A 22,853-nucleotide genomic window follows, 5' to 3' on the forward strand; every position below is an offset into this window, starting at 1 on the left:
TACCTGCATGTCTCTTTCAGCAGTAGTGATGTTTACTGTTTAGCATATTCAGCTTTTCCCTGGGTATTTCTGAAATTGAGGAGTCTAACCTTCAGGATGTCTTGAGGCTGTAAAAGTGTGCCTGGTGCCTGCATTCTTAGGTTCACACAAACTCTAATCAGAGAGAGAACTGTCCCTCCCTGAAAACGACACTGTTTCTGGGTCACTCCTCAGCCCTCTGAGAGGGCCTCATCCAAAAGAGAGAGAGAGAGAGTGAGAGAGAGAGGGGGCTGGAGGAAGAGAGAGAGGTATTTATAGACAAATGGGGCTTCGCAGTACCTTTTCTCGCAAAAGAACCATTAAAAGACCAAGTGAGAGTGTCCTAGTTTTCTGATCATTGCTCTGCGATAGAGCTTGGACTGAGAGGCTGGGGGCGAACAATCTTACCCACAATGGGGCGCTTGACTTCCAGACCAAGTCCTGTCTCCTGTCTCTCCTGGATCTGTAGTTCTCTGAACCAGGCAAGGAAAGGCGTCAGCCTCCTGTAACCGCTGATGTGACTACCTGAGTGGGCTTACCCTGTTGGTGTCGGCGGGGGGTGCAAAAAAGTGGTGACGGGGCACCTTTCAGCTGCTTTGACCGGGGACCGGGGTTTTAGGGCAGCGGCTGGCAGGCCTTGAGTAAAAAGCGAACGCCACAGGGGTGAAGATGAGGCGCTTTCTGAGTAGGAAGGGGCGCTTCTCACTGCGACAGAGCAAGTCTGGAACCCGCAGCGCCTCCAAAGACTTCTGTGAGTCTTGTACATTTACGTTTTCTGACTCGTATCTGTTTCTTCTCCAGTGAGGTGAGAAGAGAACAAAGAGAGCCTAGTGCTGTGTGTTTACATGGGCCGCTAGCTTTTGTAGTATTTCAGGCGCTGTGTTCAAGAATTGGGCTAGTTTTAGCTCTGTGTGTGGCCTTTTGAGAAGAAAAGTGTTTAATTCTTCTATTTTATGGCTGAAATTAGCTTCTGTTTGACCAAACTTTTACTGACAGAATTCAGATTGTTCATCTCATGAGTGATGCTACTGATTCACTCCAGACTAAATAGTTCTGGCGTTCACTTGCGTGTGTGAGGGTGTATGTGTTGAAACTCTACATGCTGTCATCAGAGTTTCAACTAAAATGTTCAATACATTTTGATCCACTTGAGGTTAATCTGTCAATATTTATGGTCTATCTGAATGAATGAGAGCATTACATGCACATGGGGCTGCCAACAATGGAGATGCAAAGTATGGACAGCAAGGAAGGACCACACCTCTATAGAATGAGACAACTTCTTTTCCTGGTCTCTTTTTCTTCATAAGCAATGGACATTGTTCACTTAGCTTTAGAAGGATTGATTTTTAGATCAGTTCCTAAAATGTAGAAGATGAGATTACTACTGGGATGTAGCTCTTCACTGCAGAGCCAGAATGAGGCCAGTGACCAGGGGAGGGCCAATGGTTCACTGCAGGACGACATGACAGACATGGATCTGTTCCAAGTGTCCTATATAGCATTCTTACCTTAATTCTTCAATCAGAGCCATCGGTAATAACAAGGGTTTAATGGAGTCCTTCACAGAGTCTGCTTTGTCTTTCCATGTCATTGGATTGATGGATTTATCTCTTCTTAGGTAGGTTGGCATATTTTAAACAGATCGGTTCCCCAACCTTTTACAACCCAAACCAATTGCCTGGTCTGTTAATTTGATTAAACTGTTATGATTACAAATTGCAATAATATTTTTCTGTGCAGTAAGTACAGTTAGAGTTTTCACAAACAATAGGATCTTAATCTTAGTTATCTAGCACAACTCAACATGACCTCTTCTACCCTTCCTTCTCCTTATTCGTTTCTCTACAACATTCTCTCTCCCCCCTGCCCTCTTTCTCACACGCTCCAAACTTCTCTCTCTCTTCTTGTCCATATCCTTCCCCCCTTCCTCCCCTTCTCCTCCTCTGTCCCATGACCCAGACCTGACACTTCCAGCCACCAACCAGAACTGGCCAGAGGAGTTTGGCTTCCGTCTGGGGGGTACGGGGCCCAGCTACATTCTGTCTGTGGTGGAGGGCAGCAGTGCCTACCTGGCAGGTCTGCAGCCTGGGGACCAGGTGGTGGATATTGAAGGCCAGGAAGTGTCCAACCTCAGCACCCAGGCCCTCATCGCCCTGGCTCAGACCCTCAAGACCGTACCCCCCAGCATCGGGGTGGTCTCCCGCATAGAACAGGTTAGGACAAGAGGGATCACATCTAGGGGGATGTACTGTATCTGTGTCTGCATTCAGAGAGACAAGAACATGAAGCTATCAATTGAACAAAGAATGTACATCACTTGCACTCATGTGAAACCAATGATGCATCTGTCTAAGGCAGAGGTCTTCAACCCTGATCCTCAGGGACCCCCTGTCCTGCATGTTTTAGATGTTTCCCTGCTCCAACACACCTGATTCAAATGATTGGGTCGTTATCTAGATCAGCAGAAGCCTGGTAACAACCATTCATTTGAATCAGGTGTGTTGGAGCAGGGAAACATCCAAAACATGCAGGACGGGGGTCCCTGAGGACCAGGGTTGAAGACCTGTGGTCTAAGGGCATTGTCACAACTCTCTTTTCCCAGATTGACATTGCTCCAGGCCCAGATGGTCGTTTTGGCTTCACCATTGTGGGAGACAGCCCCCTGCTGGTGGAGGACTGCATGCCCAACTGTCCTGCTGGCCGCAGCGGCCTCAAGGCTGGCGACTTTGTTATGGAGGTCAACGGCATCCCCGTCAAACAGCACGAGACTGCTGCCGCCATGATCAAGGCAGCCCAGGGGCGCCCTTTGCGTCTGGGCGTGCTCAGTATGAGCCGGCGACCCAAGCGCCTCAGCAACAGCATGAAGGTGATGTCACAGAGTGGAGACAGCATTCGGCAGGACCGCGCCCAGAAGGCCCTGGAGTTTAATAAGAAGGTGGGTGTTTTGGTGTGTGTGTTTGTTTTGTGTTTGTGTTTTAGTACACCTGCTTGCTAGTGTGTCTTAACAAATGTATATGTGTGTGTGTGTGTTTCAGGTTGAGGAGGTCCTTGGAGAGGAGCTGGATGTGAAGGAGAAGCTGTTTGAGGTTCTGAAGCAGTACGCTGCTGAGAGGGATGTGGAGAACCTGGCTGACGCCCTCCCTGATATACTGATCAATGAGGACCATCAGCAGCTGATTGACAGTGTCAGGTACCAATCAGCTACCTTAAAGTTGGTGGATTGCCCCTTGTCTATTATGCTGTACTGTGGGGAAAAAAATTCAAACATACACAAACACTCCTCAGAAGTTAGTTTGGATTTCTTACTGCACCTTTCTGACTCACCTCCTGTCATTGAAGCCTCTGAATTGAATGCAGGAAAAACAGTCTAGTCAGTGTTCAAACAGACTACCTTACCATTCACTCTCATCCACCGACGCCAAAATATAAACTGTAACTCCAAAGCAGACACAAATGTCATTGCTTCAAACTTGACAGCAATATCTAATGTATATGTATACTGTACACAGCATATACTTTATATTCAATGACGCCACTGTTTGTGATTTATTCAGAACAGTATATGAATACAGTATTTCAACATGAGCCAAGCCAGATAGACACACTTTTTTAGATGCGAGGGGATGTACACGTGTAGGATATGATTCTGGCAGCTTTGATTTCAACATTCTTCATGTTTTGTTGAAGTCCAGAATGTAATGATGAATCTACGATAGTATTATCTTCCCTTATCTGGGCCCATGTTTTGATATCAGAGGATTTTGCAGATTTTTTTTCTGGTATTACACGGATAAATTGGCCAGTACTGAACAATCCCAAAGCAATGTGTGAGATTAACTCATTCAATTCACAGACCCACATTGTTTAGAATGTGGCCATTTAATTTAAACTAAAGATCAATCAGTCAATTAAGTCTACCATATTCATAATCTAACCATGTTGTGCACCACAACAGCGTTTTACAAAGATGGAAAGATGAAAATAAATATGAAGATTAAAGATGAAAGCTTTGGAATTCTTTAGGTCCAATGGGGGTTTACATCTAGTGGGGAAACAACAAGCTTCTCTAATTGCACTAGAATCAATATTTCAGGGTGAAAAGCTTGTCTCAGCATGTTCTCCATTGTTGAAGGTGGAAACAGCCTCCATTAAGAATAGATCTAGATCTTGATGACTTTGATCAGAGAAGCAAACTGTCGGATTGTGCTGCCCCTTTGAAGTCCTTGAGGCAGTGGATGTCAGCGAGCAGAGTTCATTTCTTCAGCAGGTACAGAGGGAAACTGTCAAAAGCCTCGGGGAATATCACATTTCTTTATCCTCAGCATTGATCGCAAAATGGAAAACAAACACTTTTGCATATGCAAGCAATTTGTGATCATTGTGAAACACACACGTTCGTTGCCGTGCTTATTTTTTCAGACGCTTTTCCCCCTCTTATCCAGCTCTATGCTGCTACAGTCACTTTTCTGTTGCTGGCAGGAGATACACACATACATATTTACTCTAACATCTGCTGCATCCCCACATTGCAGCGACAGCACCTTCATGCACACACGCACGCACGCACACACACACACACACACACAAACACACGTACGGTAACATACACACACAGAGACTGACATACACATAGAAACACACCTACATACATGTGCACAAACACTGATACACACACACACACACATCCTTTGGATTGCCAACATCCTTCAGGAAGTGATGTGGAACTGCCTCAGGTGAGTGTTGCTGCTGGATGATTTGGGAGTGTGACATTTTTGTGAGGCTGTTTCCATGTTTGCGATCTGGTGAACAGATTATGGTTGGTTGGGTTAAAACAAATCTATTAGTAAGTGAGAGATTTGTGATACCTTGTATTCAACTTTTGATAATAATGCTCCCACAATGCTTGAGTTTGGAGTTTTGAAGAAGTGTATGACATGTGGTTTTACTAGCAATTAGTTCACATTGCAAAGCTATCAACCTAGAATGGCTCTGGTTTATTATCGGTTGTCTGTGGGGAAAGTTTAACAAGACACAGTCTACCTGCTGTTTGAGACAAACTCTCTTTTCTCTTTACTCTGATTGTTCCTGAGTCAGCATTTGGCACACCTCCTTTTGCATTTTCATTCCAAAATATTTGAGTAAAAAATGTATAGCCGTGTTTTCTGAGGCATAGGTGTTCCATTACTAATGTATTTTGAGAGGTAATGGGAGGCAGGCAGCATTTCTGGATGTGAGAGTGTGAGAATGTTGTTTTCCAGAATCAGCCTTTCATGGCAGAATATGACTGTGCTGCCATTTCCCAGAATGTGTCTTAAGACATGGTGACGCAGGCTCTACTGAACGGACATTTGGTTCAGTCCTGATGATATTGTGGCATTGTTTATGAATGCAGATACCCTTTCAGACAGTTTGTCCCCTGCCGCTTGCTGTATATCTTCTTGTTGTGATCTCTTTGACCTGTTCTGATGTAAATTAGCTAGATTTCACTGACAGATGTGATCCCAGTCACCCTGTCTGAATGACAGTGTGAACAGGAGTATGTGTGTCACCTCCATCACTGCATTCATAATTCTGATCTGTCAAGTCTAGTTTCTTGCTTTAGAATTTTGGTTTACAGATACTTATGAGAGCAATCATGGCCTGCAAGGAGATCTTATCTGATCTGAAATAAGATAGTGCGTTTCATAGACCCCCCCTCCCTTTCTTTCTTTCTTTCTTTTTCTTTTTTTCTTTCTTTCTTCTCCTCTCCATCTTGTTTTTGATAGCCTTTCATCATTTAATTGCTGTTGTTAAATACACAGAGTCATGCATGTACACACCCACACACACTCACCAAGCCTCCATACACTCCACACACTCTCTTGTGTACACCTCCAGGTGGAGGGTATGTGTGTGTGTCCTAGACAGACTTGAAGAGACTGTAATATCCAGGGCCTGCTCCAAACCTGACCAGCCTGGCCATCTCTGTCCCCACAAATCTGCCCACAGCCCTCCTGAGGAGCTGCTCTATATTTAAGAGGCCTACTTCTGTTAATAAATCCTCTCTTAGGTTTCTGACGCACTCTCCGGCATAGCTTCTTAAACGACTCAAAAACCCAGGGGTTATCGGTAAAGGGGCTGGAATGTTAGTGACACAAAAGTGTACATGTTATAGTGTCACCATGGCTGTCATACCATGCAAATGAATAAGCAGACAACTTGAGGCCAATATCTGGAAATGATATTGTTTTCTACTTTGGTGATTACTTTTTTGAGAAAGTAATTCCCTTCACGGTCCCTGTAGCTGTTAGCTTTTTTTGACTGCAGTCGACTCCACATGAAATGAATGTGGTTAACATTCATGTGTGATTCTTAGCTTCATACGACACAGCTGTCTGTCTTTCTCTGTATCCATCCCTCTCCCATGCGCACATTACTAGATCTCACTGTTCTGACCTGCCTCTGGGAGTCCAGAGGGATTGTTTCCTTTTCTTCTGCACTCTTCTCCTTGCACCCTCCTCACTAGTTCCTCCCTTCATCCAACTCTCTTTTCCATCTTCGGTTAAGAGAAAAGCAGAGTAGAATCTATTGTCTCCAGTGTTCACGCTTCAGATGAGTGGGTGATGACGGTTATCCACAACAGTTACCGTGACCACCCCCTGGTGTATTGGTGAACGAAGAAGAGGAGGAGGAAGAGCAAGAGAAAAAGGAGAGGTGAAGAGATGAAGCACATCTCTCGAAGTCTTCGGTTGTTTTGACGGCTTTAAGAGTAGGAGTCATACTGTTTTTCCACCTCCCTCTCAACCGTCTCAACCACTCCAGCCTGCAGGAACGCATGGCTTTTGGAGATTTAGAATCTTCTACCGTTCTTTCTTTGTTCTTCCTTCCTTCCTTGCCGTTCTCTTTCTTTTTTGGGGGAGAGAGTTGTTCACTGAGACTTAATGAGGACCACGTTTGTTGCCGGTGTGCTGTTTGTATTGTGATGCTGAGCTGAGGCGCTTCCTGGAAGCCCTGAAGAGCCATGGGAAGGGACAGGAGCATCTCCCGACATTTTCGGTACAGTTCTCTTATCTTTGTTCTTAGATACTTTAAATGCTGAGTCGAGGTTTAGGTGGTGTTTCTTGCAGGCAACGTTGAAATGTGCAGGGATTACACTGTGTTTCTGAGGGTGCATCTGTGTGAGTGTCCGCGGTGTAGTAAGGTGTTGTCATTGGTGTGGATCAGGGGCGTAGCCAGAATAATCTTTTTGGGTAGGCCTAGAAAAATATGGATAGGCATCTTTTCAGTTTTTTTTTACTTATTTTGCACCCGGTTCATAATTTTTCTGAGATAATATCGTTTTTGGGTAGGACTTAAAACAAATTTGGTAGGCCTGTGCCTACCCAGGCCTACCCGTGGCTACGCCCCTGGTGTGGATGCTGTATTTAAGTGTATGGTTTGCTTTGGGACAGCATTATCCCTTGAATTACTCGTAACATTTTCTTTACACCTAATGAGGGGGAAACAGAATGAAAACATAATGTTTTACAATCTATCTACGTCGTTTGATTCATGCGATTTCAACACTGGTTCACTACACCACCTTCGCTGTGTTGTCAATCTGTGCTGAAGTGGGTCTCAGATAATTGACTTCTTTCCTTGATAACTTTTCTCAACTTCCCGTTGTCATTCATCCCTCCATGTGGAGTGTCCTTGATCCGGCCCCTCCTACCGCCCTAATTATAGACTCCTCGACCTGCTTCTAATTGAGGGCAGACTGAGGCCTACATCCACCCAAGCCTGTATCAGACTCATTCCAGCTTCTTCTATTCTTCTGATGGGATGTGTTTACACTTAGGAGAGAATAGCTTGAATAGTGACTTGAATGCTGGATCTGTAATTTGTAATAATAAGTAGGAGACACAATGAGCTAAAATGTCAAAAAAGTATGCGAGGTGGTGTCCGTTTTCGGCTTACCTTTGTCATACTTTACATTTCTTTATTTCCTTTCTTTCCTTTCTTCTACCCTCATAGGGAGTATTTCATTGATCACACCAATAAGGTGGTAGCTCAGTGTAGCACCCAAAGTTTGTATTCCCATCCTTCATTTTGTCTGCACAGCCCTGTTCATGGTTTGTGTTTCCTCAGGTAAAGACGTGGTGCCCTACATAGCCTTTTGACACAGATATAATGGGATACCTTGCCTTACCTCACCTGTCCCTGGCCTAAAAACTATTTGATTTACTGCAATGCAAACTTTTAGTTTCCACCCTTTCTTCTACCTGTTCCCTCTCCCTCCCTCTTTCCCCTTTTCCAATATCTGTCTCTCTCTTATCTCTCTCGCTCACTCTCCTCTCTCGCTCCCTCTCCTCTCTTGTTCTCTCTCGATATAGAATACAGGCTGTGTTCTCATTTCATTCTGACTCTTGAGAGTTGACTGTAAATCTGGGGGAGGTTGTACAAGGAAAACTATGATACAGGGGTGATCATTATCTTTATCATTTCCCTATCTAGGCAGAATGCCTTTTTGCTTCTGGTGCTGCAATCATACAGATCCAAGGCCATCCTCTGGGTGGCGTTGCAGAGCCCCCTGGTACCTCAGACTGTGCAGATGCTTGCTCCCTGCAGGTTAAGTGATGATAACTCCTTCCCCTCGACAAATATGGAAATATCGAACTGCTTTCAATCAAAAGTCCCATGTTCTCTGACTGTGATTTCCACAGACTACTGTAGGATGCAACCCATCATTTAGAAAGCACGCACACATCCTGTGTATTGCAAATATTTGCAGGATTTCACAGATGTTGTTTTTGTGATTGGAGAGCCCTCCATAAAGATAACACAGCTCTGGCTGTCTCCTTCTCTGGTGACTCATCAAGACAACCCTTTTTATTCAACAACACTGTGTGTGTGTGTGTGTGTGGGTGTGAATGTGCTCTAAATATAGTCCATCTTGTTAAATGAATGGAGACAAGGTGTGTGTAGGAGGTATGAAGCACAGTGTGTATGTGTGTGTGTCTGTGTGTGTTGGGGTGTGCATGTGTGTGCGTGTGCCTTCTGTAACTGTAATCCATCTTGCTAAATGAATGGTGGGTGGCATGGAATGTGCCGGAGACAGAATGCACAGGTCAGAAGTGACTGAAGAGGATACAACTCCAGAACCAACATGTCTTCATCATCCAGTGTCTGAATCTAACATAGGTGTATGCGTGCATGTGTGGTTCACTGAGAGTATGACATACTGAACAGAGCATGCAGCTGTAGCTATGGTATTAGTAGTTAGTTGATAGCGTAAATCCCTATTAGGCTCCATCAATTCTACGACTTCATCCTAGATGTTCAATCTCCGCATATTGTGTGTTTGTACATGTGTGTGAAGTGGGTGTGTGATTCATGGCCTTGTTTAATTTCAGGAATAAAACCGAGTTTATGAGCGGCTCAATGGCTCATATAGATCTTTCATGAAAGGAGAATGTCACAGTTGTTCCACCTACACAGCTTGTAAGACTGCTGTTCTTTCCAACAGCTCAAGGAGCAGTCGTCTGTGGCTGACTGTAGAAATGTGTGTAGTTTGGGAAGTTTCAGGTGTGTGTGTGTCTCTCTCTACTTCTAATGAGCTTTTCCTGTGAGAGGAGTTCTGTGTCCTCATGCAGACATATCTTGGTTGAATATTTCAGAGCTCTCACATTTTGGTTTTGGAAAAGGACTTGTTTCTGTGAATTGTGTTGTCAGCCGAGGGATTTGTGTTTGAAAACTTTATTGTTCTGTGGCATTCTACAGTTGAGAGGGAAGCCCTGGAGATGTTTTAATGTAGAACAGTAAGGGGCTGGGGGGAATACAACACTCATTAGGAGGGGATGTGTGTGCTTGCAAGCGTGCATGTGTATGTGTGTATATGCATGGATGGATGTAGACAAGAGAGAGAGGAGGATGTGTGTCTGTGTTAAGAGAAAGAGGTGTAGCTGATGATGGGAAGTCAATGTGTATGACTTAGGATAAGGGAGCGAGAGAGAGCATGACTGTGTGTGAGGGAGAGAGAGCAGATGGGATACGAAAGAGAGAAATAGACAGATGAAGAAAAAGAGAGGAGAAAGAGAGAGGGAGAAAGAGAGAGAGGGAGTAAGAGAGAGAGAGAGAGAGAGAGATAGTAGAGAGAGAGAGAGAGAGAGAGAGAGAGAGTAACATAACGCACACTTGGGAAAGAGTTGAAGGGAGGGAAAGAAGGAGAGAGAGAAAGAGGAGTGGAGGCATCTGCAATATTGCTCGGTGGTTCTCTCCCAGTGGCAGGATGCTGTCACACTGAGATGGGCGTTCCCACCTGGAGCTGCGTGTGACAGGCAAACTGAGAAACGACACAGGGAAGTCACACTCGTCCGCCACGGATTAAATGAGCTTCACACCAACATTTCAAGGAATTTCTGAGTTTTCTTATGTTACATAATCTGTTGGTTTTAGTTTGGCTGTTGTGCTACTATAATTGTAAATACCTCAGTCATGGATTGTTTGGATGTAAACCTTTCTATCTGTCTCTGGATACGGATACTCTGACTTTGTTCTCCTCCTGGCACTCTGCAGCAGGCTTGTCTGCTTTCCTCATCGCCTCAGAACTTCTCAGACTGGGCTTGACTCTGAAGCACGGAAGTATCCTTGTGCGCTCTCCTTCATTGTGTATCTCTGAGGGTATACTTTGTGTTTAACATGTTCGCCAGGATCTTCATCCCCAAGAAGCACCGAGAACGCTTTGACGATGTGGTGTCCCAGAGCCTGATCGGCCGACTGAAGGGGCGGAGCTTCAGTGACCCCAGCCGTAACCGGCTGCGTCGGAGCCGTAGCGAGGACCACCCGGAGCGCCTGCTGGTTTCCACCAGGGCCAGTTCGGTCCCCCGCACTCACGCCGAGGAGGGCGCGGCACTTCCAGCCCGCGGTCTTAGGAAGACCACCTCACTCATTGCTGGGCACGCCGGCGCCGCCACCACCAATCGCAGGTCTTTCTCTAGCAGTCTTATAGTGTCAGTATGATTTGAGATGTGTGCAATTTTAAGCAGTCAGTAGAGCTTTTGAATATAACATTTCCTGCAATTCAATCCTTTAATTACCTAATAGACACACCATAAATTCAGTGTATCCCATCTGACATGCATGAGTGTAAATGCCTAGCTTGTGAATAGAGGTGTGTAGGAGTATGTTTGCCAAAATAAGCCTATCTGTTTCAGTTGGACAGAAAAACTATTAAAAACCTCATTATCTTACTTCCATGCCAAGTCATATTTTTAAGATGGCGTTGACGACATTTGAATGTCATGAGGATATGGGTCTTTTAAAGAATAGCTTGCCTTCAATACAGAAGTCTTTTTTTCTTAATGTTGACTTTATGCAGCTCTAAATATTAATTCCTGGTAAAAATACACTCAGGAAAAAATAATCCACAGGAAGAAAGAAAGAAAGACTGCCTACAGGGCACCTCTTCTGTGACCTAAACTTTGTTCATCAAATAATGTAGCTACTGTATTTTCCCCTGGGGATTAGATGTCTATGTCTAAGTGGGCTGTTCTCACACACTGGGAATTTCTGGCAGCTTTGCCAGCAAGAACCTGACACAAATTGATCATCCTCTAAGTGTGTTTATCCAGCCGAAAGTACTGGATAGTTATTTAGTAATATCATATACAAGTACACTATTTGCAGACACAAACTGGACCCAACAGATGAGCCTAATCTAGAATAAAGCTCTTTCAATGAATAATCTCCATTACCATACATTTTTCTCTGACACAAAGGCTCAATGTTTATATACATTTACATATTTTGCAGATGCTCTTATCCAGAGCGACATACAGTAAGTACAGGGACAATCCCCCGAGGCAAGTAAGGTGAAGTGCCTTGCCCAAGGACACAATGTCATTTTGCACTGCCAGCAATCGAACCGGCAACCTTGTAATTACTAGCCTGATTCCCTAACCGCTCAGCCACCTGACTCCTCAACCTGACAATCTGTATGCATAAAAAACTGGCACATGATCCAGTTGGGTCCTTTGGGATTGGAGGTCACATGAAGGGCTGTAGTCTGGATTACTCCACAGCTTGAAGTCCAGAACCTGACATTCATCTGAAGAGTTCTTATATGTTTTTAAGACTTCTACCCCTGGGTTCTACCTCCTACCCTACGCTGCCTGGTGTCTGAGTATCCATATCTTCCCCTACCTTACCTTGAGTCTGTACCTACCTCCTTCCCTACCCTAACTGGTGTCTTTCTTTCATAGGACCGTGAGAGTGTGCAAGGGGAACCTGAGTTTTGGCTTCACCCTTAGAGGCCATGCCCCAGTGTGGATTGACTCAGTCATCCCAGGTAGACTTGGAGAGCCGTGTGTGTTTGTGTATGTTTGCCTGTTTATGTATGTCTGTGTATCTACGCAGTGATATTCTTTGTGTTACTGTACAGATCCCATCATGGAAAATGCTACAAAAGGAATTTAAGGTGTAGGCTAAGAATGAATGACAGTTGACAGGATGTAGAAGGTAGATTAAGATGTGACGCCTGTTCAACAAAGTCCTCACTCACCCACGTGGTAACTGAGAACACATCATGAGGGGGAGTGTTAAGACACAGACTGGTATGTCAGAGAATCGTTATTTCAGTCAATTTACATGCCATGTTTTTCCCTCTGAAGCCCTGTCAACAACACTGAGCTTGTCCTGACTTTAGAATGCTTCTGCAGCTCTATCCATCTGTGTGTTGGTAAAAAACCTGGTCGTATTTGTATAGTCTTTATGTCAACCTTTATTTTCTACGTCTGCATGTCCTTCCTTTCCTCCCTCCCACATCTCTATCTCTCTCTCTCACCCCCCCCCCCTCTCTCTCTCTCTCCTTCTCTCTATCGCTCTCTCTCTATCGCTCTCTCTCTCTCCCTCTCATCAGGGAGCCCAGCAGAGAAGGCCGGCCTCAAACCTGGGGACCGCATTTTGTTCTTGAACGGCCTTGATATGAGGTAACGTCCATCGTGTTCTCATCTGACCTTCTGTGCATTCTGCTGTGGTGCCCACCACACAACTACACACGACACATTGTGTGCATACATACTTTGTTTGAGAGACTGAAAGATGTCCAACAGTGAAACAAATGTGATTCTTGTTACTTTGTTGAGAGCAAAACCAAATGCAGAGCAGACACAGGTGATGGTTTGGAAGGTTTCTTGTCGCTGATGGCTGGGAGATGAGGAGCGATGGTGAAAAGCACAGGCAGGCTGGGGGTGCAGACAGACAGACAGACAGACGGGCAAACCTGAATACTAGGAAAGACTAAGTATAAAGTTCAAGTTTCCATGTGAAGAGCTGAACTGTTACAGCCATTTGACGAGGTCTTGAAATGAGAGTCGGGTTCTTGTAGTGAGTGAGTGAATGGATGGAAGGCAGGTGAGCGGATGGCAACGAGGAGCAGGTGTGCTGGTGTAGCTGGGAACCAGGGAAGAGAGAGAGGGAGGGAGGGAGGGAGGGAGGGAGGGAGGGAGGGAGGGAGGGAGGGAGGGAGGGAGGGAGGGAGGGAGGGAGGGAGGGAGGGAGGGAGGGACAGACATGCCCATACCACAGACACACACACAGGGACCAACAGGAAAACACTTGAAGGGAACACTAGAAAACATCAGGCCATGGCCATGACAAAGAAAATATTCTCATTCTTTGAAGCAAGAATAATGAGCTGCGTTTTGACTGTGTTTGTTTTGTGTTTGTGTATGCATGTTTGTCTGTTTCTGTGCCTTCACTTGTGTGTACAGTGAGTATGTGTGTGCAGCTTGTGTGTGTTTTGCGCCAAATGTTCATAGAAAATGTGTTTCTGTAAATAGATCAGATGAAAGTGACAAAGCATTCCAGATGAAGATGGACCGTAGAGGTGTGACTTTTCGTGACAACTTCAATGGGAGAAAATGAGAAACGCAGGAGACTGTAAACAATCTCCACAGGCTCTGTGGTGTTTCTTGTAGGTGGTGGAATTGACAAGAAGCCTATAACAGGACAGGCTTGAAATTTGATAAGGATTAGTTTTATCATCTCAGAACTAGATGAAAACTGTGCTTCATTTAATCTGTCAGTGAGTATGTGTTTAATCGTGTTTATATTTCCATCAACGTGTATGCCTATGTCTCTGTGTCTAATTATGTGTTTATCTTTCCATGAATGTATGTGGGTGTTTATTTACGTTTTTATATTCCCATAAATGTGTGTGTCTGTGTGTTTATCCTCCAGGAGCTGCTCCCATGAGAAGGTTGTCTCCATGCTCCAGGGCAGTGGAGCTATGCCCACCTTGGTGGTGGAGGACGGGCCTCCCACCTTTACCCTAGCCGAGTCAGACCTGGCTGGAGGTGGGGGTTTGGGGGGCAGCATGTCGGAGTGTGCCCGTTCCCCGGTGCTCAGCTCTCTGCAGTGGGTGGCAGAGATCCTCCCTGCCAGCATCCGGGTCCAGGGGAGGACCTTTGGGCAGCAGCTGGAGCACCTGCTCACCATCCAGGAGAGGTACACCATCTGCAAGGCCCTGGAGAACTTCTTCCAGCACCGGTGAGGAGGGGAGGGGAGAGCGAGAGTGAGGGAGACAGAGAGAGCAAGAGAGGCAGAGAGAGAGAGAAATGGGGGCAATGGAGAGAGCACTGAACCAGTTTTTTTTTTCGGTTTGTTTCCGTGGCAACAGGAACGTTGACACGTTGATTGTGGATGTGTTTCCGGTGTTGGACACGCCAGCCAAGCAGGTCATTTGGCAGTTTGTCTATCAGCTGCTGACCTACGAGGAGCAGGAGCACTGCCAGAACAAGATCTCACGCTTCCTGGGCTTCAAGGCTGCAGCAGGTCAGAGCTGGCACTGTGTGTGTTCATGGTAGTAGTGGGGTTTGGGTGTGTGTGTGTGTTTGTGAGTGTGGGTCATAGGTTTTTTGTGTGTGTGTTTGGGGTGTTAGGGTGTATGTGTGTGTCTGTGTGTGTGTGGACATTGATGAGAATGTGTTCGTGTGTAGACATTAACATGTGTGTGTGTGTGTGTGTGTTCCAGCTCCTCCTCCAGGGCCAGAGCCTGCACCTGAGCCCCATCGTCGTAGCAGCTCCATGAGAGTGACAGGCACCACCTACACCAGGAACAGCGTGAGAGGGCGGAGCTCCGACGACCTGGTCATAGGCACACACCTGGGAATGGGTAGCTTGCTCTAAATGCCTTTCTCCTCATTCACCACCTCACCACCTGATTCGTCAGAATCGGAATCATCCTAATTGGGATGGAACAGTCACTAGAAGTTATTGAAATGATTGAATTGGATCCCCGTTAGCTGAGGCCTCAGCAACAACTATTCTTCCTGGGATCCATTCAGTCAACCATAAATCACACATTTTCATTTCAAGAAAAATGTGATCAAGTAAAAATGAGGCCCCACATTATCCATAATGACATGATAAAACATCCAAAAGTTTGCATACACATTGGAATGTAGCTGCATCCTGAGCGTGCCTGAACCCTGTGCCTTAGGGGTCCGTGCAGAGCCCATGGAGATGGGCATGAGGCTGGCACCAGGAGAAAGGCAGTCTGGAGACGGAACCTCCCTTCCTGAGACCCCCAACAACCTCACCAATGTAAGTATCCAGCCCACGGAGAGATAATATCACAAAGTCACCAAAACCACCCCTAATGAACCCGATAGGAAATTCACAAAACAATACTGAGCTTCTATGACAATCACCTGTACATGCATTGATTGAAAGGAAAATAGTTACTGGTCACACACAAAAAGGTATCAAATTATTGTGTTCCTGATTGTAAGGTTCTCCCCGCTCTAGCTGTCTGCAGTGTACGCTGAGCTGGAGAACATGTACTCAGGGAAGAGGTCCAAGTCCCTGAAGAACCGTGCTCCTCCGGCCCCCGAGAGCATTCTAGAACTGGAGTCCCTCTCACTCGCCAACTCGCCCTCCATGCATGCCAACACAGGTGTGCTTCTCACTGTTTCAGTTTGAACCAGCATACTGTACCCCAGCATAGACTTTTAAAATGAGCAAATTAGACTTATGCTTGCCATACATTTATGAAGACCATTGTTGTTTCTAGATATCTGTAGTGAGAAATACATTTTCTACTTCAGTTTGCACAACGCAATGGGATCTGCTCTAAAGTCCATCCGTACGCTTACAGGTGCTGTCTTTTATTGAAAGAAAGCCCAGTAGATTAACTGTCCAGCAGTAATGGATCATTGAAGCACCACCATAGTTGTTATGGATTTGGTTAACAGAAAAATGTCCGGTGTACGTACTCTGTAAAACTGGTGTCTTCATCCCTTCTGTTCAGGTGGTCGTAAGGTCCCTCCACTCCCCTCCTCTTGGACAGAGCCCCTCCCCAGCCCCCCTGCCCCGTCTCAGTTCTACCCCCAGGGGCTGACCAGCCAGACCAGCGCTGAGTCCAACCCCTACATCAGCTTGGACAGCCCCCCTCCTTCACCTCCGGACCCCCCAGACTACCCCGCTAGCCCGCCAAACCCCCGCAGCAGCAAGAGACGGTACACCTTCTCCCACCCTCCTCGCTCTGAGGACACGGACCGCTTCCTCAACGCTCTGAGCGAGCAACTGGGACAGAGGGTGGCCATCGTCGATGACTTCCTGTCCCCCGAAAACGACTTCCTGTCCCCCGAAAACGACTATGAGGAGGTAGGGTTAACCACCAAGCAAATCAAACAATCCTTCTAGAGTAGCCCTGTAATGATTCATTTTAGTCTGAAGGTTGTGTAGAGAATAGAAATGTGTGTAGTGTTTGGTATTTATCCTTGAGAACCTTTGAGAATTGTATCTATTTACCTGCACACATTATGGTACAGTAGCTAAGACTGTAAAGCAGCTAAGACTGAACCCCCCAAGCCTTAATGTGAATGTGCTTGGTGGTAATGCCAGGATGCTGTCCAGATGAGCTTCCCAGACGAGGAGGATGAGGATGACGAGGTGGGCATGGACGATGAAGAAGACGGGGGTTTCCTGCCCCCGGAGCTGAGCAGTCCCAGCGAGGCGCACAGCAGCAGCGGAGAGGACGCGTCCTCGCTTACCTACTCCTCGTCCTCCGAGCACATCCCCCCGCCGCCCTTGACCCCGCCTCCGCCCCCGCCCGTCCAGTTCAATGACCCGCCCCCTCCTCCTCCCCCCCCGCCGATGCAGCAGCGGCAGTCCCCCTTGCAGCAGCCCACCTCACTCCCCTACACCCCCGATCACTCTCCCAGAGCACACCTCCCCTCACAGCGCCGCCACCAGGGCCCGCCGCCGCCCCCGCCCCCTCGCTCAAACCCACCCACGAAAAGGCAGTCGCTTCACAAGGTGCTCCCTACCCGGGAAGACTTGCTGGCCCATGCTGCATTGCAGGAGCAAAAGGCTTACCAAGAACAACAGGTGTACCAAGATCTGCAGGCGTACGAAGACCAAGCCTTCCAGGAACAACAAGCTTACCAGGACCAACAACAAGCCTACCAAGACCAACAACAAGCCTATCAAGACCAACAACAAGCCTACCAGGAACAACAACAACAACAAGCTTACCAAAAGCAACAACAAGCCTATCAGGAGAGACAAGCCTACAATGAACAGAAAGCTTACCAAGAGCAGCAGCTAATATACCAGGAGCAACAAGCACTCAAAGAACAACAAGCCTACCAAGAGCAACAGCAAGCCTACCAAGAGCAACAAACCCTCAAAGAGCAACTAGCCTACCAGGAACTCCAAGCATACCAGGAACAGCAAATCTACCAAGGACACCAGTCGCTGCCGACCCAATCCTCGCACCAGTCAGCCCACTCACCACACCTCCTCCAGCAGCTCCACCAATCCCTTCCCCCGCTCCCTTCTCCAGACTCCGCCCACCCCCAAGCCAACCACCCTTTGTACCAGATGCAAAAAGCACAACAACAACAACTAAAGCTGCAGCTGCAGCTCCAACAACAACAGCAACAAAGCCAGCAAAGCCTTCACCACCATCACCATCATCCTCGTTCTGCCACATCTCCTCACCACCCTGGTCAGAGTCAGTACTCTGAGGGAATCTACCAGAGTCACCAAAGCCTCCAATCCCAAGTCCACCACTCCTCCACAGAGCTCCTGCACCAAACTCACCAGAGTCACCAAAGCCTCCAGCCCCAAGCCCACCACTCCTCCACAGAGCTCCTCCTCCAAGCTCACCAGATCCACCTAGATCAACCGGCCTCTCTCCCCGCTCACGTCAACCAAGAGACACACTTTCAGCCCCACCAAAGTCGGAAGAGCCTAAGGGGTCATCAAGGTCATCAAACTCCAACATCTCCTCAAGGGAGACCCCAGGATCAGCAGATCCACCAGGCACACCACCCTCATCAGACCCAGCCCTCTCCCCAGCGCCCCCGCTCCGTCCAGCAGAGCCACCCCACCCCCCACATCCACCACATCCACCACATCACCCCCCAGCCCCCTCCGTCTGAGCACCACCACCAGATCCACCTGATCCACTCACCCCAGCCGTCCCACCGGCCCCAGCCCCTGCTCTCCACCTTCCAGCCCCTCCAGCCCCAGCAGCTTTCCCTCTCCACCTTCCAGCCCCTCCAGCCCCAGAAACCCTATCCGACCACCCACCACGTCCACCCTTCCAACCAGCCACGTCCTCAGTCCCAGCCCTCCCAGCACGTCCTGCAGGCCCAGTCCCACCACCACGGCCAACCCCAGCCCCAGTCACTCACCCACTCTCTCTCTGACCCTTCAGATCACCTGGGGCCCCCGCCCCCTCCACCCTTGCCCCCTCCCTGCTCCCCGCCCCCTTTGCCCCGCCCCTCCCCTCAGAGGATGGACTCCAATCACATGAGTGTGAAGAGGCTGCGCTGGGAGCAGGTGGAGAAGTCAGAGGGCACCATCTGGGGACAGGTGAGATGGGTGGGGGCATAATGTGCATGAACAGAAGGGGGGCAGGATGTGGGGCAGAATGCAGAGGGCAGTTTGGGAGACACTGAAGACACTACTACCCCTGATATACTGTAGACATTTGGTATTTTTTGCATTATATTCACATATTTTGACATAACCTTTGAGATGTTAATGATTTTCTAATATATAAAATACCTATTCCAGTTAGGTGAGGATTCAGACTATGACAAACTGCATGACATGGTGAAGTATCTGGACCTGGAGCTTCACTTTGGGACCCAAAAGAACCCTAGTGAGTACAATTATAGCCACTTGTGTGTGTGCACATGAGTGTGTCTGTTTGAAAATGTGTGTGTTGTCTTTGTTAGCACACATTTTACGTGATTCACTTTTTTTCTGCCAACTGTGAGTACACTCCATTTCGCTGTCTTTAAAATTTTTTGATCAGTGGTCCCTTTGACAAGTGACAACACAGCCTCAGGCACTTCTCGACCCATTTAAGTCTTCCGACTGACACAAACTTAAAATAGTAAAAGAAATACTGTTTTACACACACTTCAGTGCCAGCTTACCCACCGCTCTCTCTCTCCCTTCCCTGTTCCCGCTTTCTTTTTACCCCCCCTGCTCTCTCTCTTTCTCTCTCTCTCTCTCTCTCTCTCTCTCTCTCTCTCTCTCTCTCTCTCTCTGTCTCTCTATCTTTCTCTCTGTCCCTCCCTCACTCCTTCTCACAGAGGACCTCCTGTCCTAACTCTATGATGTTGTATATCAGTTTCTCTTCCAGAGCTCGCCCCTCAGCCTGAGTCATTTAAGAAGAAAGATGTGGTGGAGATTCTCTCCCACAAGAAGGCCTACAATGCCTGTGAGTACTGTTGCTTTTGTTCATGCGTAATTGCTGCTGTTAAACTTGTCATCGAACTACACAACTTAGCCAATCCATGTTTTTCAAATCTGCACCTTTACGATAATGACCTCTGCCATATAGTACTATATCCCTGATACAATGCAAGCATGCCATGGGAAACGAGTTTGACTGATGGATAACGTTTCAAACAAGGACCTTTGACCCCCAGCTATCCTGATTGCCCACCTGAAGCTGTCGCCGGGTGAACTTCGACAGGTTCTGATGACCATGTCCACAGATAGGCTGGAGCCGGCCCACATCAAGCAGCTGCTGCTGTACGCCCCAGACGCAGAGGAGGTCAAGCAGTACGAGCAGTACAGACAGGAGCCCAGCAAACTGAGTGAACCAGACCAGTTTGTACTGCAGGTACCAGGGCTCTCTGCTGGGGGTTGTAGGGTGAGGGATGGTGGCGCTGGGTTAATGTCTTCATGCTGGATGTGAGGGGCCACACATTAGTATGGTTATAGGCCATTTCGGTGTCAGGGTTTTGTGTGCAAGTGTGAGGGATCAGTCATTGGTTACTTTTGTAACTGTGCGTGTGTTCATACTTTCCGGTGTTCTGCTTTTGTCCACACCACAGATGTTATCTGTACCAGAGTATAAAACCCGTCTGCAGAGCCTGCATTTCAAGTGCTCCCTACAGGAAAAGACAGAGGAGATGAGAGGAGGGTACGACTGCATCTACAAGGCCTCAGTGGAACTCAAGACCAGCAAAAAGCTGGCCAAGATCCTGGAGGTGCCATACAAAAACGTCCATTGAGTAATATCAAAGAATTGTAAAAAAGAATGTAATGCAATATGATGTGGTACTGTTCAGGAGTGTAAACTACCTTATAATTCGAAACCAATACTGTTAAAAAAAAATTGGGGTACTGTGTCAATAGAAGTAACACCATAATGTCTTGCGATTGCTCTCCCTCAATTACTCAGTTTTTAAGTTATAATTTTACACATATTCAACTCTTTACAAAACATACTTTGAATATTTTGTTTCAAGAAACCATTGAGATGGGACCTTTTTGTGAAATCAAGAGCAAGGTTAAAATAACACGTAGATTTGTTGTGTCTAAACAAGATGCCAGTATGCATTTCCCCTGAAATAAAATGCTGTAATGACTATGAGATTAATTCTGTTCTTTCATTTTGACTTTTGTATAATCGAGCATCTTACTTCTCTATGTCCGATATTCCTTTCAGTTTGTGCTGGCAATGGGGAACTACCTTAACAACGGACAGCCCAAGACTGGCAAGACCACCGGCTTCAAGATCAACTTCCTCACTGAAGTAAAACTGACACTGCTGGCACCAATATTATTATTATTTAAAGCATAATAGTTGCTGTATGTTATCACTCTTCCTTCTTTTACACTGCAGCTCGGTACTACAAAGACGGTGGATGGGAAGTCAACTTTTTTGCACATCCTTGTCAAGTCGTTGTGTCACCACTTCCCTGATGTTCTGGATTTTGCCAAGGACCTCACCATGGTTCCGCTTGCAGCCAAGGGTAGATAGAACATGTGTTTCTGGGTGTGGCTGTGTCATCTTTGTGGAACTAACCAATGACAAACAGTTTTTTTTATCTCTCCCTTTCGTTTTCTCTCTGTCTTGCCCTCTCTCCAAAGTGAACCAAAAGACCATCACGTCTGACCTGAACGACCTTCACACCACTATCCAGGAGATCAGATCTGCCTGTCAGAAGATGCCTGCTACCCCCGATGATCGCTTTAGTGCCATTATGAGTGTATCTTTGAGGTCCGTCTGTGTGTGTGTCTTCTGCTGTTTACACAGTAAAGGGACATGCACCCTCAGCAACACCAGACAGTGTCCATGCCCTCTTATGTTGAGACCTTGACCCCAGTTTGATCAGACTTTTCTGGAGAACAGCCACCCAGCAGTCCAGTCTCTGGAGTCACTCCAGCAGAGAGCCATGGAGGAGTTTGCCAAGACCGCATCCTTCTTTGGAGAGGATGGCAAGATCACCAACACAGAGGCCTTCTTTGGCATCTTCTCTGACTTCATCAACAAGTTTGAGGTGGGTTAACCAACGAGGAGCATAATTCAGAAAGCTTTTGTGAGTGTGTGGCTTTTCAGAACTGTTGTTTCTGTTTTCTGATTTGTTATACTGCATCTGAAATACTGTGAACATGAAGCTATGTGTATCATATGGTTAATTGCTTAATTACTTCTTTTGCATCTTTCTTTCAGAGAGCACTGAGTGAGCACCAGACTTCTGAGGGCCTGAAGAGCCCCAGGAGTCCACGAATGGCCTCTCCACTAGCCTGGTAATAAGGCTGCACACACACTCACACACAGGCATCTTGCTACATCATGTTTTTTTTTCTATCTGCAATAGAGATTGAGTCTGAGCTAGACTTCTGAGTTAGACTTTAATAGCTATCTTTAAACCAATGGCTGTGAATAAAACTGTTCAGAATTAAAATGGTGCAATTTCCATTGCAAGGCTAAAAACTTGGGTTTGGAATAAAGTAATTTGTAAATATACAGCCAATGAAGGATGAGGAAATAGCCGTAGTATAAGCATCAACTGAGAAAGCCTTTCAATTAACAATACAAAAAAATGACAGCTAATGCATTTGTTTGATTGCTCTGCCTGTCATTGCGATGGCCAAATGTTTTTGTAAATATGGAATGAGCAATTTCACAAAAATATAAAAGCTAAGTATCCATGCAACACCGCATTAAGGTTACGTTAATGAAAATGTCTCTACAAAGCAATACTTGTTGCAAAAACCTTGGAAGTGCATAGGAATTGCTGTGAAAACTGATTAAATTGACTTGAGTGTTTGCGGTGTAGGTTATTACAAAAGTGTAAGAAGGAAGTATAGGGGAGGAGTGTTGGGGTAAGTGTATCTTATAAAGGCACAGTTGAAGGTTGTGTTGCCAAAACAATCCAGACAACTCCTGGAGAGCCCCTACTCCCCGTATCAAGTTTTATTATATGGCAACGACGGTACGAGCTTTCTGATTGGCTAATGGGTAGTCATGCCAGACGCGTATTGCCCTCCTCAGCGGTCAATACGGCTCCGTATTGCCCTCTGACGTCATCTTCAAAATGAGCGACGAGTCA

The 22,853-nt window shown here is 46.6% G+C and overlaps 1 protein-coding gene across 1 annotated transcript; it reads left to right on the top strand.

The window, feature by feature from the left end:
- The first annotated feature begins 687 nt into the window (after positions 1 to 687).
- grid2ipa (glutamate receptor, ionotropic, delta 2 (Grid2) interacting protein, a) lies at positions 688 to 22,051 on the top strand. Its single transcript, XM_084678836.1, has 23 exons — positions 688 to 769; positions 1,981 to 2,234; positions 2,624 to 2,956; positions 3,057 to 3,211; positions 10,689 to 10,964; positions 12,240 to 12,325; positions 12,896 to 12,965; positions 14,218 to 14,526; positions 14,657 to 14,811; positions 15,011 to 15,151; positions 15,479 to 15,582; positions 15,787 to 15,934; positions 16,289 to 16,644; positions 16,885 to 18,864; positions 19,069 to 19,156; positions 19,634 to 19,723; positions 19,935 to 20,131; positions 20,346 to 20,501; positions 20,963 to 21,049; positions 21,140 to 21,269; positions 21,388 to 21,506; positions 21,633 to 21,797; positions 21,971 to 22,051. The coding sequence occupies exons 1-23, from the start codon at positions 688 to 690 to the stop codon at positions 22,049 to 22,051; spliced, it is 5,562 nt and encodes a 1,853-aa protein (XP_084534962.1).
- The last annotated feature ends 802 nt before the right edge of the window (positions 22,052 to 22,853 follow it).

The sequence above is a fragment of the Hypomesus nipponensis genome, chromosome 17 (assembly GCF_054491055.1).
Source record: "Hypomesus nipponensis isolate SF chromosome 17, ASM5449105v1, whole genome shotgun sequence".
NCBI classification, from domain to species: Eukaryota; Metazoa; Chordata; class Actinopteri; order Osmeriformes; family Osmeridae; genus Hypomesus; species Hypomesus nipponensis.